The sequence below is a fragment of the Podarcis bocagei genome (assembly GCF_964188305.1).
Source record: "Podarcis bocagei genome assembly, chromosome: Z".
Taxonomy (NCBI): domain Eukaryota; kingdom Metazoa; phylum Chordata; class Lepidosauria; order Squamata; family Lacertidae; genus Podarcis; species Podarcis bocagei.
The window spans coordinates 7,511,091-7,528,966 of record NC_138140.1 but is presented as its reverse complement, the minus strand read 5'-3'; the positions used below and the strand labels follow the sequence as shown (position 1 = coordinate 7,528,966).

General features: G+C 44.7%; 1 protein-coding gene and 1 long non-coding RNA gene across 5 annotated transcripts in view; one reads left to right on the top strand and one right to left on the bottom strand.

The window, feature by feature from the left end:
* The window catches only part of ASTN2 (astrotactin 2), a 693,046-nt gene that overhangs the window by 227,843 nt on the left and 447,327 nt on the right, over positions 1 to 17,876 (bottom strand). For 3 of the 4 annotated variants that reach the window (XM_081179638.1, XM_081179639.1, XM_081179640.1), the window contains exons 12-13: positions 14,747 to 14,913; positions 11,576 to 11,764 (exon numbers count right to left, since the gene is read on the bottom strand). In XM_081179638.1, coding sequence (XP_081035764.1) covers positions 11,576 to 11,764; positions 14,747 to 14,913 — 356 coding nt within the window. Of the gene's footprint in view, positions 1 to 8,521; positions 8,630 to 11,575; positions 11,765 to 14,746; positions 14,914 to 17,876 lie in introns of those variants that run through there. The other variant, XM_081179641.1, reaches the window with a different exon arrangement.
* Positions 8,020 to 9,843, top strand: LOC308579096. The gene is made up of 2 exons (XR_014004278.1): positions 8,020 to 8,123; positions 9,504 to 9,843. It is a non-coding gene; the product is annotated as an uncharacterized lncRNA (long non-coding RNA).

The window sequence follows — 17,876 nt, the reverse complement described above, 5'->3', positions numbered from 1 at the left end:
CCGAAGTAGCAGACACGGGTTCAAGTGGTACTGCGGGTGCCACAGTCTTTCTAGTAACCCTGGAAAGTTTCAGGAGGGTTTATGCCTCATTTCCTCCCTCCCCACTGCCTGAACTTCTTCACAACTCATGGAGGGATGGCAGAGAATGCCCACCATTAAATGTGGGGGTGACCAGAAACCCTAAAGTTGTGTAGTTCTTTATCTTCTTGAAATCTGATGGGCGGGCATTCCCCAGGGAGGGCGCCACTGCCAAGAAGGCCCTCTCCCTGGTTCCCTGTAACTTCTCACAGTGAGGGTACAGCCAGAAGACCCTCAGAGGGGGACCTCAGTGCCTGGGCTGAGCAATGGGGGTGGAAACGCTCCTTCAGGTATACTGGGCTGAGACCATTTAGCTTGGAAAAGAGACTGAGACTGAGAGAAGATATGACAGCCATCTCCAATATTTCAAGGGCTGTCACAAGGAAGACAGAGAAAGCTTGTTTCCTCCTGCTCTGGAGGTAGGACATGAACCAATGGCTTCAGGTTACAAGAAAGGAGATTCCAACTAAACATCAGAAAGAACTTTCTAACAATAAGAGCTGTTTGACGGAGGAATGGTCTCACTTAGAAGTTATGGACTCTCCTTCCTTGCATTTTTTTAAGCAGAGGTTGGATGGCCATCTATCATGGATGTTTTGGTTAGTTTCCTGCAATGCAGAGAGTTGGACATAGAATCATAGGGTTGGAAGGGACCCTGAGGATCATCTAGTCCAACCCCCTGCAACGCAGGAATATGCAGCTGCCCATACAGGGATCGAACCTGCCACCTTGGCATCATCAGCACCATGCCCTAACCAGCTATCCAGGCTAACCTGTTAGTCACTGTGAGAATGAACTGCGAGAAAGCTAAGAACATCAGTTGCTCTATCCTATTTTGCCTCTGGCACTGTCCATCACTGGCATATGGTCTCTGCATGGATGGACCTTGGTAATATGGCACCCTGTGTGAGGCCAAAATTAGATGCTCCTCACCAGAGCTGCCTTCCCAAAGATGGGTAAGGGAGGTGCTGGGTTTTGGGAAGGAGGTCTTCCGTCTCATTCCCAAAGCTGGGCAAGCACTAACTAGGCTTTGGGCAGCAGGCGGGCACACTCTAGGACCCTGGTAGAGCTCTCATACCGCCTTCCCAAAGCCCAGTGACTCTGGCTCAGAGCTCTGTGCAGGGCAGCCAGCCATGATGCCCTAAATCCCTAAAAGGGTGATGAGCACCCTAAGGGGGTGCTCATCAATGGTTCCTCTTCATCCTGGAGAAGAGTGACTAGTGGGGTGCCACAGGGTTCTGTCTTGGGCCCGGTCTTATTCAACATCTTTATCAACGACTTGGATGATGGACTCAAGGGCATCCTGATCAAATTTGCAGATGACACCAAACTGGGAGGGGTGGCTAACACCCCAGAGGACAGGATCACACTTCAAAACGACCTTGACAGATTAGAGAACTGGGCAAAAACAAACAAGATGAACTTTAACAGGGAGAACTGTAAAGTATTGCACTTGGGCAAAAAAAATGAGAGGCACAAATACAAGATGGGTGACACCTGGCTTGAGAGCAGTACATGTGAAAAGGATCTAGGAGTCTTGGTTGACCACAAACTTGACATGAGCCAACAGTGTGACGCGGCAGCTAAAAAAGCCAATGCAATTCTGGGCTGCATCAATAGGAGTATAGCATCTAGATCAAGGGAAGTAATAGTGCCACTGTATTCTGCTCTGGTCAGACCTCACCTGGAGTACTGTGTCCAGTTCTGGGCACCACAGTTCAAGAAGGACACTGACAAACTGGAATGTGTCCAGAGGAGGGCAACCAAAATGGTCAAAGGCCTGGAAACGATGCCTTATGAGGAACGGCTAAGGGAGCTGGGCATGTTTAGCCTGGAGAAGAGGAGGTTAAGGGGTGATATGATAGCCATGTTCAAATATATAAAAGGATGTCACATAGAGGAGGGAGAAAGGTTGTTTTCTGCTGCTCCAGAGAAGCGGACACGGAGCAATGGATCCAAACTACAAGAAAGAAGATTCCACCTAAACATTAGGAAGAACTTCCTGACAGTAAGAGCTGTTCGACAGTGGAATTTGCTGCCAAGGAGTGTGGTGGAGTCTCCTACTTTGGAGGTCTTTAAGCAGAGGCTTGACAACCATATGTCAGGAGTGCTCTGATGGTGTTTCCTGCTTGGCAGGGGGTTGGACTCGATGGCCCTTGTGGTCTCTTCCAACTCTATGATTCTATGATTCTATGAACACTGTGCAGGGCTGGCTCAGGGAGGGTGGCATGAGTGGCCAAAATGCCCCACCCAAAATGTGCAGGGGAAAAACGCCCTGGCTGCACCCCGCCCCTGCCCATGCTACACGCCTGGATGAAACAAGCCTTGCTGCATGATTGGGGCCACAATTGGATGGCATGCTGAGGTTTAACACAGAAACAGAATAATAGAATTGTAGAGTTGGAAGGGATGACAAGGATCATGTAGTCCTACCTGGACTACATGACTACATGTAGTCTTCCAACTCTATGATTCTATGATTCTATGAAATCAGCCTCTGTCTCAGGACGGTTTTCCATAAAGAAAGGTGGCCCTCACTGTCTTGTTGTTGTTGTTGTTGTTGTTGTTGTTGTTGTTGTTGTTGTTGTTGTTGTTAATGTATAGAGGTGCCTTTGTTCTGATTGAGCAGGGCAATAAGGTGAGGTAGGGATGTATAGCCCAAGGTTTCATTTTCAAATTCTTAAGAGCAGGTTCAGTTTGGGCCATGTGAATAATCCATAACTGAGTGGCAAACCAGAAGAAAGAAAGTACAGTGGTACCTTGGGTTAAGTATTTAATTCGTTCTGGAGGTCCATTCTTAACCTGAAACTGTTCTTAACCTGAAGCACCACTTTAGCTAATGGGGCCTCCTGCTGCTGCCGCACCGCCAGAGCATGATTGCTGTTCTCATCCTGAAGTAAAGTTCTTAACCTGAAGCACTATTTCTGGGTTAGCGGAGTCTGTAACCTGAAATGTATGTAACCTGAAGTGTATGTAACCTGAGGTACCACTGTAGGTGATAAGGAAGGGTGGGGTCTGGGGAAATGATGGGGGGGGGAACAACACTGCTTTTCAGCTCTTGGTTGCAGATATTGCTCTCTAGCTGTCATGCATGACCCATAATCATCATGGAGTTTTATTGAGAAGCAACAGTGAGGGAGATGCCAAGTGACAGCTTTAAAATTAACTTGCCAAAACTTCCCATCAATATTATGACAATTCCTCCCTCATCGGTTCAGTGACCCAACATGAAGCATGACAACATTAACATAACTTTGCTGAAACAAAAGCCTGCCATTCTGGAATTGAAGAGTCAGGGTTACTATATAAAGACACACACCCTCCTCCCTGGAAGAGGGGGGGGGGAGGTGAACTGAATTTTCGTGAATTTCGACTCACATGCTTAAATTGTTTGTGTTTAATCAGCACAGGGGTGGAATTTTGTCAAATAAAAAAGCAAACAACATGAAAAGGAAATTGAAAAATGAGTTGTTTTGTCCAGTGTTGTTTTCATATTAAATACATTTCAGAGAGAGCTGTGGAAAAGCTGCTTCACCCCCCCCCCCCACACACACACACAACCACCAAGAAAGGAGATTTTGACTAAGCTTTAGGAAGAACGTCCTGACTGTAAGAGCTGTTTGACAGCAGAACATAAAGCCTCCTAATGTGGTGGACTCTCTACTGAAGGTTTTTTAAACAGAGGTAGGACTCCATATGTTGTTGGACTACAACTCCCATCACCCCGATGCATGGGCTAATGCCAGCAGGGGCTGATGGGAGCTGAAGTCCAACAACATATGGAGCTCCCCCACCCCACCCCCCGGACCTAGAGGTTATGATGAAGGAGTATATAAATTCTATCATTATCATTATAGTGTACAGTGGTACCTCGGGTTAAGAACTTAATTCGTTCTGGAGGTCCGTTCTTAACCTGAAACTGTTCTTAACCTGAGCTACCACGTTAGCTAATGGGGTCTCCCGCTGCCGGAGCCTGATTTCTGTTCTCATCCTGAAGCAAACTTCTTAACCTGAAGCACTATTTCTGGGTTAGCGGAGTCTGTAACCTGAAGCATCTGTAACCTGAAGCGTCTGTAACCCGAGGTACCACTGTAGACAATACTGAGTTAGATGGACCAATGGTCTGACTTGGTGTGAATCAACTACCCAGCAGTATTCCTAGGTACTACCTGATAAAGGTGCTCAGAGTAGATTCCTGCAGTATCGACTGTTGCTTCCCTGCCATGCCATCTTGCACAGTGGGTTGTGATTATTCTATTTATTATGGAAACTGAAGCTACTAAGGCACAGGAAGCAGGCTGACTCATCCATGTAGCTAAAGGGATCCAAGGAGCTGTAAATCCCTTTAAAAGATGCAGCCCCCCTGTTCCACTTTGTTGAAAAAGGCTTTTAATCCCCGGCATTAGGGCAGCTTCCTGCTATGTTTCACTTGCATCAAATTAAGGGCTGCTCAAACAGCTGGTGTCCTTAATGCTCAGAGAGGTTCTTGAATATCTTAACTGGGATCTTTGGCACAAACAAGATAAAAAAATAGAAACAGAAACAAAAAACCTAAAAAGCTAAGCACTCCCAATCACAGGGAGATACGTAAACAGCTTATGTATCCTGCACAGACTGCTTTATAACCCATATGCCATTTATTTTAAATGTAGTCTTGGGTGGAAGGCTACATTTATTTCTCTTCTTCCATTGGGAAACTGAGGGAAGAGAAAACAAGAATTGAGTAACAAAGCTCAAACAAATAGCAGGGGAAGAAATAAGTCTCCAGAGTTGGGGCTTTAACTGCAGATAAAATATAACTCAGTGGAGAGTGTCCATCTTTCCACACAGAGTGTATGTAGAGGGGAAAGCCCTCCTCCTCCGGAGGAAACGCAGAAGTATGGGGGTTCCCTTGCTGAAGTTGTAGAACTGGAGTAGAAAACCGATGAACTCAGCTACATTGACAAAGAAAAAAATGCTTTATATATGCTGTATGGGACGCAGGTGGCGCTCTGGGTTAAACCACAGAGCCTAGGACTTGCCGATCAGAAGGTCAGCAGTTTGAATCCCTGCGACGGGGTGAGCCCCCGTTGCTCGGTCCCTGCTCCTGCCAACCTAGCAGTTTGAAAGCACACTCAAAAATGAAAGTAGATAAATAGGTACCGCTCCAGCGGGAAGGTAAACAGTGCTTTCGTGCACTGCTCTGGTTCGCCAGAAGCGGCTTAGTCATGCTGGCCACATGACCCGGAAAAACTGTTTGCGGACAAACATCAGCTCCCTCGGCCAGTAAAGCGAGAGGAGCGCCACAACCCCAGAGTGGGTCATGACTGGACCTAATGGGCAGGGGTCCCTTTACCTTTATGTGCTGTATATGCATTATAACACTGTGACACCAAGATGGTGCTGTGGAGTTCCATTTTTGCCAACTCAATTTCTTATACAGTAGTACCTCGGGTTAGGGATGCGGGTGGCGCTGTGGGCTAAAGCCTCAGCGCCTAGGGCTTGCCGATCGAAAGGTCGGCGGTTCGAATCCCCGCGGCGGGGTGCGCTCCCGCTGCTCGGTCCCAGCGCCTGCCAACCTAGCAGTTCGAAAGCACCCCCGGGTGCAAGTAGATAAATAGGTACCGCTTACCAGCGGGAAGGTAAACGGCGTTCCGTGTGCTGCGCTGGCTCGCCAGATGCAGCTTTGTCACGCTGGCCACGTGACCCGGAAGTGTCTCCGGACAGCGCTGGCCCCCGGCCAATAGATGTGAGATGGGCGCACAAACCCCAGAGTCTGTCAAGACTGGCCCGTTCGGGCAGGGGTACCTTTACCTTTACCTAGTACCTCGGGTTAAGAACTTAATTCGTTCAGTAGGTCCGTTCTTAACCTGAAACTGTTCTTAACCTGAGGTACCACTTTAGCTAATGAGGCCTCCCGCTGCCGCCATGCCACCACTGCACAATTTCTGTTCTCATCCTGAGGCAAGGTTCTTAACCCGAGGTACTACTTTTGGGTTAGCGGAGTCTGTAACCTGAAGCATCTGTAACCTGACGCGTCTGTAAGCCGAGGTACCACTGTACAAAGTTTACAAGGTGTTTAACTGAAACACTTCTTTGATGTGTCTGGATCCAGCCCATGACTCTTCAAGTTGTTGCTGAACTAGAAGTTCCATCACCTCTGACCACCAGCCATGCTGGCTGGAGCTGATTTCAGAGGCTGTGTTGCCAAAGATAGGCAAAATAATTTTTCCAGGGATTTCCTTGTTCTGTTTACTAACATGTTATTTTTTTGGCTAATGGAGGGAAGTCCACAGCTTACTCCTCTGGACTGGGGGAAAATGTGGCATCAGAAATACTAAATATGGTGTCCATTTGCAAAGCAAAATAGTATTAAGAGCTGTTTCTTGGTTTACTGGTATCCATGACAGATACACATGAAATTTGTCAGAACGTTACAATTTCTGCCCCAGGACCCATCAGCAAAAATGTAATGTCAAAAATGGTCTGGACCACAGGTCTATATCAATGAGCTGTGAACCTGCTGTGAGCTGCTACAAAATATTTTATAGACATGGAAAATCAACATTTAAACTCACACAGCTGTGAAACTCACTGGGTAGCTTTGGACAGGTGACTAGCTCTCAGGCTAACCCACTTCGCAAGGTTATTGGAAAGCTCTTCTAAGTTGCCAGAAAGAAAGGCACTGGATTTCTAAGAATGTCAGCTTGCATTTCAGATTTCTAAACATTGTGGTTACAGGAAAACCGAACAAGAATAGGTTGCATTAAATAATTCCTTCCTCTATTACCTACCCCCATCCTTTCTCTCCTGCCCCTTTCTTCTGGAACTCCCTGCCACTGCTTTGTGACACTTGTGTTGGCAGAAAACCTGAACCCACAGCTGAAGCGCACACAATAAAACTTTATGAAAGAATGCAGCCATTTTAAAGCAATGAGGGAAGAACACAAAACTTCAACACAACAATTTAAGCACCATAATGCACCAGTCGCTGCAGAATAGTAGGAGGTGGAAGATTGGGTTAAATTATGGAAAACTGACTTAAAATTTACAGATTGTTCCCTATTGAGGGAGAATTACATGAAGAGGATGTACAGATGGTACACAACACCAGTGCAGTTAGGGAAAATGTACAAAACTAGTTCAAATAGATGTTGGAAGTGTAGAGAAAAGGAGGGAACATTTTATCATATGTGGTGGGATTGTAAAGTAATTAAAAATTTTTGGGAAATGATATACAATGAATTGAAGAAAATGTTCCATTTAACATTTGTTAAAAAACCTGAGGCTTTTTTGTTGGGGATTGTGGGGAAAGACCTGCCAAAAAAGTTGAAAAGCATTTTCATGTATGCGACAACGGCCGCGAGAGTTTTGGTAGCACAAGGATGGAAGACTGAAGAAACCCCAACTAAAGAATCATGGCAAGAAAAATTGATGGACTATGCAGAACTGGCAAAATTGACATATAGGTTACGGGACAAGGATAACTGTGACTTTAAGGATGAATGGGAACCTTTTACAAAGTATTTGAAGATGCAACAAAGCAAACTGGACTCCTTGGCAGGTTTTGAATAAACATCCACAATTATTTTTTTACTGATAATAATTAGTTAAACAGTTTGAAGATCTACACAATTCTGTAACATGCAGAAAATAGCGTTATTGGAGAAACCAAAGACTGGAACTGAGGGAAGTCGGGGGGTGGGGTGGGAGGATGGATTTTGTGGGGGGGAGGGGGGAGGGAGGAAAAACGGGGGGAAATAAGGATATGTTTTTGGAAAATATGTTTTGTTATAACATTGAATAAATAAATTTTAAAAAAAGAATAGTAGGAGGTGAGGCGGTAACATGGGATGAAAGCATTCAAAATGCTAGGTAAAGGGTTAATGCTCACAAGGGTTTGGAACTCTGTGCTGTCCTACATCTGAGGCAGTTATGTCCATTGGCACAGCAGTGGCAGTTATTAAGAGTCTTTTGTGTGAGAGCAGCAGGTATTTTCTGTTGTGCTGCTGTCTGCCTCAGAGATAGTCAATCTGCAACAGTATTTGTCTCAGAGACAAGCCTATGTAAGATGTATCAGCAATGTAAATAACACCTGTCTTGTATATTCAATCTAACAAGTGCAAGTACACTAAGTAAAAGTTATATGTGGACAAGATGGTTGGACAATGTTCTTGAAACTACCAACATGAATTTGACGAAACTGCGGGAGGCAGTGGAAGACAGGAGTGCCTGGTGTGCTCTGGTCCAGGGGGTCACGAAGAGTCGGACAAAACTAACTACTAAACAACAACAACAACAACAACAACAACAAAATTTAAACTTTAAATGGAGAATGTCTTGCATAGTTTTTATAGGAGGGAAAAGGGAACTAATTAAAGGGTCAAACAACTCGGGATCTCTCCTGCATAACTCTGTAAATGGGAACTAAAGTACCGTAATTCCCACAGGTAGCACCGCTCACCTCATGCTGGTGGAACCAATCCAGTGCTTCTGCTGGTGTGCTTGTACCATGCCAAACTCACCATCACTTTTCCCCTTCACCTTTTTGTCCTGGTAAGCAGCAGTGAGCAGTAACACAACCAGCTCATTGTCAGGTCAAAAGCACCGCCCCATCCTACCATCCTCTGATGAGTAGATTGAATGTACAGCTAACTATGGAACTCAAGCTACACAGATGTGTATATAGTAAACCTGCAACTTATGCAGGTGTTTAAATTCCTGGGATCGTGCCTAAAGCCAAAACTGCATATAGTCAAAACACATTGGGTTCAGTGGTGGGTGGGATTGCCAAAGTTATCTTTCCCAGACACCCACCACTTTCTGCTATCTATCTATCTATCTATCTATCTATCTATCTATCTATCTATCTATCTATCTATCATCTATCTATCATCTATCTATCATCTATCTATCATCTATCTATATCATCTATCTATCTATCATCTCAAGTGTGTAAAGCTGAATGCACACAGGTTAAATGTGCATAGTTTTGGGGCTTACTGTACAAGCTCAATCAAACAATTCACATATTGTGAACTCCAACAATCTGCATCTTTCCTTCCTTAGAATTGTCTGAGCAGTTTTGAGTCTTTGATCTCGAATTTCCAAAACAACTTCCCTCATTTTTTTTGGTCCGGTTTAGCTTGAGAACCTGTAGGTGCCCATTTATTATAGTTAAAATTATTACTATGGAGTGATATAGTTACTCTACAGAGCCATGATATTGATTTCTTAAATTATCATCATCAACAACAACAACAACAACAACAACAACAACAACAACAACAACAACAACAACAACAACAACACAACTGTCTGCAAATCTGTCCTTTTTCATGGACTACATTCTCTCCCACCCTGACACACACATATTAATTCACATTCTTCATATTAATTATATTCCACCAGTATTCCATGACTGGCTTTCTTTTTCTGTCTTACAGATTTAACATTGAAGGGATTTCTCCCTAATTATCCTCTGTGGGATTCAGAAATCCAGGCAGCGCCCCTGGCAGCCTCACAAGAACAAGTCATTGCATACCATGACATGAATAGCCTTAAGATTTGCATCATCAACAACCTTTCTCAAGTGAGGAGGACGGTGGATTATGGGTTGCTGAATCAGCATTGGACTTGGAGGGAATCTAAAAGCGCCATCTGTTGTTGATGCAGCAGGCTCTTATTGCCTGTGATTCCTGCTTAGCAGTTAGATCCCAGAATGAAACTGAGTACTTTCAACCATAAAGAAAAGGGAGTAATAACAACAGGAAAGTTTTTAATGTTGGATATTTTGTTGAGTTTTTAATATTTTGTTGTGAGCTGCCCGGAATGGCTGCAGCAACCCAGTTAGATGGGCGGCATACTATTATTATTATTATTATTATTATTATTATTATTATTATTATTATTATTATTATTAAACTCTCATTTGCTTAATGGATAGGGTTTAGATTAGATGCCTGAGGCCTCACTTCCTATTTTACTGACTCCACAAAAGGAAGCACCTGGCTTTTAGACTGAGGAGACTGGACTTTTCCCTACAATAAAATCAGCTGCCCTAAACCCAGTTTGAATTTAAAAGAACAGAGGGAAAGTGGAACGGAAGCCAGATCATTCTTTAGGTGCAAGATGGGGGGGGCTCAGTGCATGCCATTCAATCAACATCCTCTTTTTAAAATCAGATGTGAACTTTAAACTTCCAAAAAGAAAAAGAAAACATTACATGTATGTATCCTTCCTCAAAGGAACTTAGAAAGGTATAAAAGAGCTTTGCAGTCTTCCATCCCCTAGGTCAATTTATTTGGTCTAAGCTTAGACCTGAGAACTCTGCACTGCTGTACTCATACTAGGAGTTATAGCATATGATATCTAGAGCAGAATCTGGAATCTCAGCACAAACATGAGAGTGTATGAAAGTATTCAGCCAAAAAAATGGATAAATATAAGACAATTTAGTTGTTGTAATTGTGGGGGAGGTTCTGAGGAACTGTATGTATACACCTGTCACCCCCTTCTTCAATAGATAAAGCTGGGGATTCCAGGGGGGCAGTGCTCAAAACCAGAAGCACCTAAACCACTAAAAGAATTTCCATAAGAAGAGTCCATGAAGCCAGTACACTCTGGTTCATGGACATCATGTTTGGCTTCTTCTGACTCCTGGAAACGATGCCTTATGAGGAACGGCTAAGGGAGCTGGGCATGTTTAGCCTGGAGAAGAGGAGGTTAAGGGCTGATATGATAGCCATGTTCAAATATATAAAAGGATGTCACATAGAGGAGGGAGAAAGGTTGTTTTCTGCTGCTCCAGAGAAGCAGACACGGAGCAATGGATCCAAACTACAAGAAAGAAGATTCCACCTAAACATTAGGAAGAACTTCCTGACAGTAAGAGCTGTTCGACAGTGGAATTTGCTGCCAAGGAGTGTGGTGGAGTCTCCTTCTTTGGAGGTCTTCAAGCAGAGGCTTGACAACCATATGTCAGGAGTGCTCTGATGGTGTTTCCTGCTTGGCAGGGGGTTGGACTCGATGGCCCTTGTGGTCTCTTCCAACTCTATGATTCTATGATTCTATGATTCTATGACTCACTGGATTCTGTATTAGAAACTGCAGAGCAAAGGGAATCCAGGGTACTTTGCAGAATCTGGGAGATTTCGACTTTTTGACACACACACAAACACTCCTGTCCGGATGCATATGCGTCTGTCCTGCCAACCTAGCGGTTCGAAAGCACGTCAAAGTACAAGTAGATAAATAGGTACCGCTCCAGCGGGGAGGTAAACGGCATTTCTGTGCGCTGCTCTGGTTTTGCCAGAAGCAGCTTAGTCATGCTGGCCACATGACCCGGAAAAACTGTCTGCGGACAAACATCGGCTCCCTCGGCCAGTAAAGCGAGATGAGCGCTGCAACCCCAGAGTCGTTCACGACTGGACTTAACTGTCAAGGGTCCTTTACCATTTTTATATACCCAGCAAATGCACATTGTAGCAAAAGCTGGTTGAGGGCGAACAAGGCCTACCTGAAGGTCATCTGGAAGACCTGCCCTTGGTTGACATGCTGGGTCCTGTTGTTATAGCCATGCAACATCTCTCCAAAGAGGGTATCATTGAACTTCACATCTGGCTTAAGGCATTTGGGGCCCTCACAGATGTCTGACAGCATGAGACATGATTTGCCATCTGGTGCCAGCCTGTATTCCTCAACACAGCTGAGAACCAAACACAAAAAGATACATCAGATATGCACAAACAGCAAACAACAAAAGTCAGTTCCAGATAAAATCTATCACATTGTTTCTTTTTTTTTTTGGGTGGGGGGGTGGCAGGAATAGGTGAAATGGTCCAGCACAATGGTGCAGCATAAATATTAAATCTGATGCACCAAAGTGAGGCACCGAAATAAGGAACAGCACAAGGGACCCTGTGTGTGAAAGAGATTAAAAAAGAGAGGAAAGTATATACCAAAGGCTTGGCTAAAATCAGGACCAGCTTGAAGATTGTGGGGAGAGTTTGTCAGCAAAATGCACTTTAGTGGGTCCCTCTTATTTTGGTTCACTTATTTAGAAGTGAAATGGCAGTGGCAATGCTCAGATGAGCATCAGAGAGGTGGGAGCTGCCATTTTAATTTTCCCTGGGACAACACTATACTAGGGCAATTTGGAGTTGAGTAGAGCACCGTGGGAGGATGTGGAGAATGTACAGCTGCCGCCCTGACAGGCATCAGTGGTGGCCCCTGTCAGCATGCTGGAGCTGTAGCAGCTTCCTGAGGGTGCAATAGGCTTACATGAAGTCTGCTTTAACAATATGGACCAGACAGATATTTTACAGCTGCGTAGGGAAAGTCATATGAAAATCCCTGAGTAAGTTAAGCGTACCACATAGCATGTTACAGAATGGGCAGAAAAACCTCACATGTAGAAGTGGGCTTAGCAAGAGAAAACCAAACTAAACATTACAGGAATAAAAACCAGTCACTGAATACCAGTAACAAAGACAGTAAGAGTTGCTGTAGCAAAGAGACTGAACTATGAATCATGAAGTTCCTGGTTTCAATCTTGTTTCTGCTATGAAATCCCAAGGTGGCCTTAGGCAAGCCACACTTCATAGCCTCAGTTGCCCCATCTTTAATATGAGAAATTATACAGTATTGATTTATTTTAGAGGGCTGTTCTAAGTACTACAACTAGACAATGCATCTGAAGTACTTTGGACAGTGTTTAATGGGTTAACACCGGTGTTAAATACTTCTACTATGAAGAAAACGACAATCCGCACAAATTTTACATTATTATGTTTTGGGGAAAATAAACAAAATTGATATTAGATATGTGCCTATAAATATTTCTTGGACAAACGTCACGTGAATTCCCAGCTATGATTTAAGGCTTTCCTCATGTGTTCCTAAGAATAATTTCAAAAGCCCTTTTGCAGAAGAAACAATTCCTCTGAAGGGGGGTGGGGACTGACCTCAGTGCTGTTGAAGAAATGTCAGCTTGCAGAAACTGCTGCTGGGATTGCTAAGAGTACACCTGTCCTTCATATACCACCATGTGGTGGGGTGTTGATCACAGAGCAGATCTTCATACAAATGAGCTGTCTAGTCTCAGTTCAGCAAAATGGGGGGAAACTAGCACCCCCAATGCTCTTTGTGGGGTGCTCCTTGTGAGGTGGTAAGAACTGCATTTGGAAAACCCTGTTCTGGAGCCTAACTAAACCCTCTGATGTTATGTGCTTATTTCACAATGTGTTCCTTAACAGAAAAGCAGCAAGCAACCAGTCAGCCTTCAGGTATTATTAGACTCCAACTCCCATCAACCCCAGCCAGCATGGCAATGATCAGGGGTGATGGGAGCTGTAGCCCAGCAATATCTGAAGGGCAAATAGTTTGCCACACTTGTTATAGCAGAACCCTCACCAAAGCGATAGCGGGGAGGAAAGGCTTATCCCAATCTGCCTCATCCCTTAAATCAAACATTTCTCCTTATATTTTGGCATTCTCTTCTCTAACCCCACTTCCAAATTATGTCTCAACTGAAGAAATATTAGTCAGCTGTTCAAGTAGTTAATTGATTCAAACTGCATTCTTCTTTTCATAAGGGGACACAAGTTCTAGAGCGGTGGAATGTTGAAAGTGTGCCGATTCTTCTGCTCCCATGCCAGTCCACACGGAATCAGAACAGTCTACAATCTTTTCATTGCTGGATTTGAAAGCAAAACTTTGATGGGCTGGCTGCATCACTGGAGCTATCAGCCTTCCCACAGGATGCACATTCCTCTTTACTTTTCTGTGCCGAGAAATAAAGCAATAGACACATGCACGAAAAAGCTAGTTGATGAACTCAAAGCCCCAGGGAGCCATGAAGGGCTGGGACACAGCAAAATCTCGGCTGCCTGAGCACCTGGATGTCTCAGGAATTGACAGATGTTCCTTGGAGTTACATTTCGGAATGTGCTTCTCCACAGCACAAATCCACACCTAACATTCCTTTGAAGGTCAAAGTAGTATTGAGGCAGTAACAGCTGCTGCCACAAGCCAAAGAAACAAAATCTGTGGGGAATTTGGCACTGGAGGGAAAGAGGGATGCAGTGATCACCCCATGTCCCTCTGCTCTGGGGAATGTGGCCAGCTGAAATCCACCAACCCAAAGCTGAGAGAAACTCCCTCCTCTGGATGCCCCTTGCATCCTTTATCTCAGAGGCAAGGCAAGGTGTCCAAGTCCAAAGCCCACAGCAAAGTTAGGGGACAAGCTACATCTTTAAACACAAACCAACTCTGACAGCTGTGCTGACCCCTCTTCCACCAACATGACTTCACAGCAACAATGCATAAAAGGGCTGGGGTGTGCAAAAGTGACAGGCTCCAGATGGAACAAGGCAGCATGACACTGAGAATTTGTGGGTGGTGATAGCGGCCATGTTAACAGTCACTTCCAGACCTCCCTTTAAAGTGACATATCCAAAGTTCATCAGACAACAGCAGTAGCAGCTTCCAGAAGTGGTGCATTTTCCCATAAGGTGTCCATCTACCAACTACCTTACTTTGTCTGCTGAATGCACAGTGTTTTGAGTTGGCTTGAGCTTCCATATTACATTTGCTTAGCCAGGCAGGAATGTTCAAAAAGCAAGCATACAGAAGGCTTTGAGACAGCAGTCCGTTGAACCCACCAACACCTCTTGCCCATGGGACTCACCCGCAGAACATGTGGATGGTGCTGGACATGGGTTCTGATGGGAGAGGGAGGGTCTGCTGAAGACACAGTTGCTCACAGCCACCATTGAAGCCATCTGAGCAGTCAATTCCCTTGGAGTAGTCGTAGCAACCAGTGCCATCCTTCATAGGCCTCAAATCCTCAGGGCACTGCATTGAGAAGGGAAGGATACAGTTAAGGAAGAGGGGAGCATTACTCTCTCTCCAAGTTGGACACCTTTATACCACTGAGATGCCTACTATTGTAGGAAAGGTGTATAACACAAGGTGTTTGTATTACGCCTTCAGAAGGCAAGGGAAGTTAGGTCCCCAAATGATGCTATCACTTCCAGGAACAGCAATACTTTACAGCTGGTGCTTAGGTCTGTGTGAAGCATTGTCCATCAATAGCACTCATGCTTTAAAAGCCTGCACAAGCTAGAAGAACAACAGTCACTTGTGCAAGAGGGCTGATAGTACCAGGAGACGTACTCTGAAGGGAAGAGGTTAAGATTAAAAAGTGTTGTCAATGGGTAACTCACCTGTGCATTAGAACCCAATATGAGTTCTAACGTAATGCTTACAGATTGTCATTATTCCACAGCAGAATTCAATCACATACCGGCAAATTCAGGTTGTACAGTTACACCTTGTACAACAAGCTCACTTCCCCCAAAAGAGCTAACATTTTTGCAGCAAGGACAGTGATGAGAAAATGCACTGCAAAGCGTGAGATAACACTATCTTCATGCAACATTGTCCAACCACCTCAGAAAGAAATCAGGTTAAATGCTCACTAAAATGCCAACACTACCTAACCTCCCTGCAAACAAATCAGGGTGAATGCTCAATAAACAGATTGTCTGGAATGGATTCTAAGTAACAGAAATGAGTTTGAACACCTCTTCTCTCCTATATTTATTTTCTACCTGAGTTTCTACTATCAATTGCACACACCTATTTAAGAAAGACTTCCTGTCGGGGGTCAATGTGAAAGTCATATTGAAAGGAGAAGATGCAACTCAGCAGTGACTGCTCTCATGGAGGATGGAAAAACGCTGAGAACAATAGAAATGGGCTATACCTGGGTTAGTATCCTTTAGGATGGGGATTGAGAACCTGTGGTCCTCCCAGTGTTGCTGAATTCCCAACTCCCATCACCATCCCTGATTATTGACCAGGCTGACTGGGGCTGATGTGAGTTGGAATCCAACAGCATCTGAAGGACCACTTGTTTCCCATCCTTGCTCCAAGGGCTCAGCTAGATTGCTAAAGAAAAAGCTATTTACAGTGGTACCTCGGGTTAAGTACTTAATTCGTTAGGGAGGTCTGTTCTTAATCCGAAACTGTTCTTAACCTGAAGCACCACTTTAGCTACTGGGGTCTCCAGCTGCCACCGCGCCGCCAGAGCACAATTTCTGTTCTCTTCCTGAAGCAAAGTTCTTAACCCGAGGTACTATTTCTGGGTTAGTGGAGTCTGTAACCTGAAGCGTATGTAACCCAAGGTACCACTGTATATGTGTTGTATATGGGATAAATGGATGCAGGTGGCTCTGTGGGTTAAGCCACAGAGCCTAGGACTTGCCGATCAAAAGGTCAGCGGTTCGAATCCCTGCAACGGGGTGAGCTCTCGTTGCTCGGTCCCTGCTCCTGCCAACCTAGCAGTTTGAAAGCACGTCAAAGTGCAAGTAGATAAATAGGTACCACTCCAGCGGGAAGGTAAACGGCTTTTCCGTGTGCTGCTCTGGTTCGCCAGAAGTGGCTTAGTCATGCTGGCCACATGACCTGGAAGCTGTACGCTAGCTCCCTTGGCCAATAAAGCGAGATGAGCGCCACAACCCCAGAATCGGTCACAACTGGACCTAATGGGCAGGGGTCCCTTTACCTTTACCTTTATGCGAGTAACACTGTGCCAGCAGATGGAGCTATGGAGTCCAGTTTTCCCTACTGGATTTCACTGTTTAAATTTACAATACGTTTAACAGTTCAGGAATGGCCAAACGTGGCTCTCCAGCTGCTTTGGGACTACAGTTCCCATCATCCCTGACTACTGGTACTGTTAGCTAGAGATGATGGGAGTTGTAGTCCCAAAACAGCTGGAGGGCCAAGTTTGGCCATGCCTGGTTTAACTGAAAGCTTCTTGGATTTGTCTAGATCTAGCCTATGAGGCATCCTCCTCTCTCAGGCAGAGAGAGGCATTCTTCCATCTCTTGCAACAGGATCTGGGGGGCCACACATCCCCCATTCCTGCTCTAGAGTATTTCTGTTGAAATTAGCAAGGAGTAGGCAAGTGTGTGTGCCCACACACACATGTACGCCTGCACGCACACATTAATTCAGCTGGGTACCTGGTCTCTCGTCTATTATTAGAGGTTCTAAACTACTATCATCGTGCTGAAAATGTGACCCACATTTTAAATTTCTGTTTTGCAGCAAGCTCTGCCTGTCCCAAATAATTAAAGCAGACAGCTACCCAGCAACATCAATCCATAGACATCCTTATTAAGCAACGCTTCTATTCCACTTGAATTTTCTATCAACTGAGAGAGAAATAATAATAAGTTAAAAGCAGAAAGCTGACCAGTTATCTGGAGAGCAAGAGAAAGATAATAAATGTAGCCTAATAGCAGTTCCAAATTAAGGATGCATTACAGAATTCCTGAAGATGGGGTAAACAACAGCCAGTCCAGAGATGCATGATGGTTGGCTGTAAACTGCCTGTCAAGTGAAGGAAAAGTCATAAAACTGCTACATTTTCTGTGTTGCTTTTTTCAAGGAAGAAAATAAAGGAAAACAAATTGGGAAGGGCTGCAGTTCAGTGACAGAGCATCCATCTTGCAGGTCTAATCCCTGGCATCTTCAGGCAGAGGTGGGGAAGAGTTCCTGCCTGAAACCCTAAGCCTCTGCCAGTCCGTGTACATGATACTGAGCTAGATGGATCAAAGGTTTGACTCAGTTTGACAAGAGTTTCCTATGTTCCTAAAATACTTCTCTGTGACCACAACCCCCTATATCAGGCATGTCCAACAGGTGGATCGTGATCTACCGGTAGATCACTGGACATCTGTGGTAGATCACTGGCTCCCCCCAAAGAAGCTCAACAACTTTGTCCTGAACCCCCCAAAATGGGGTAG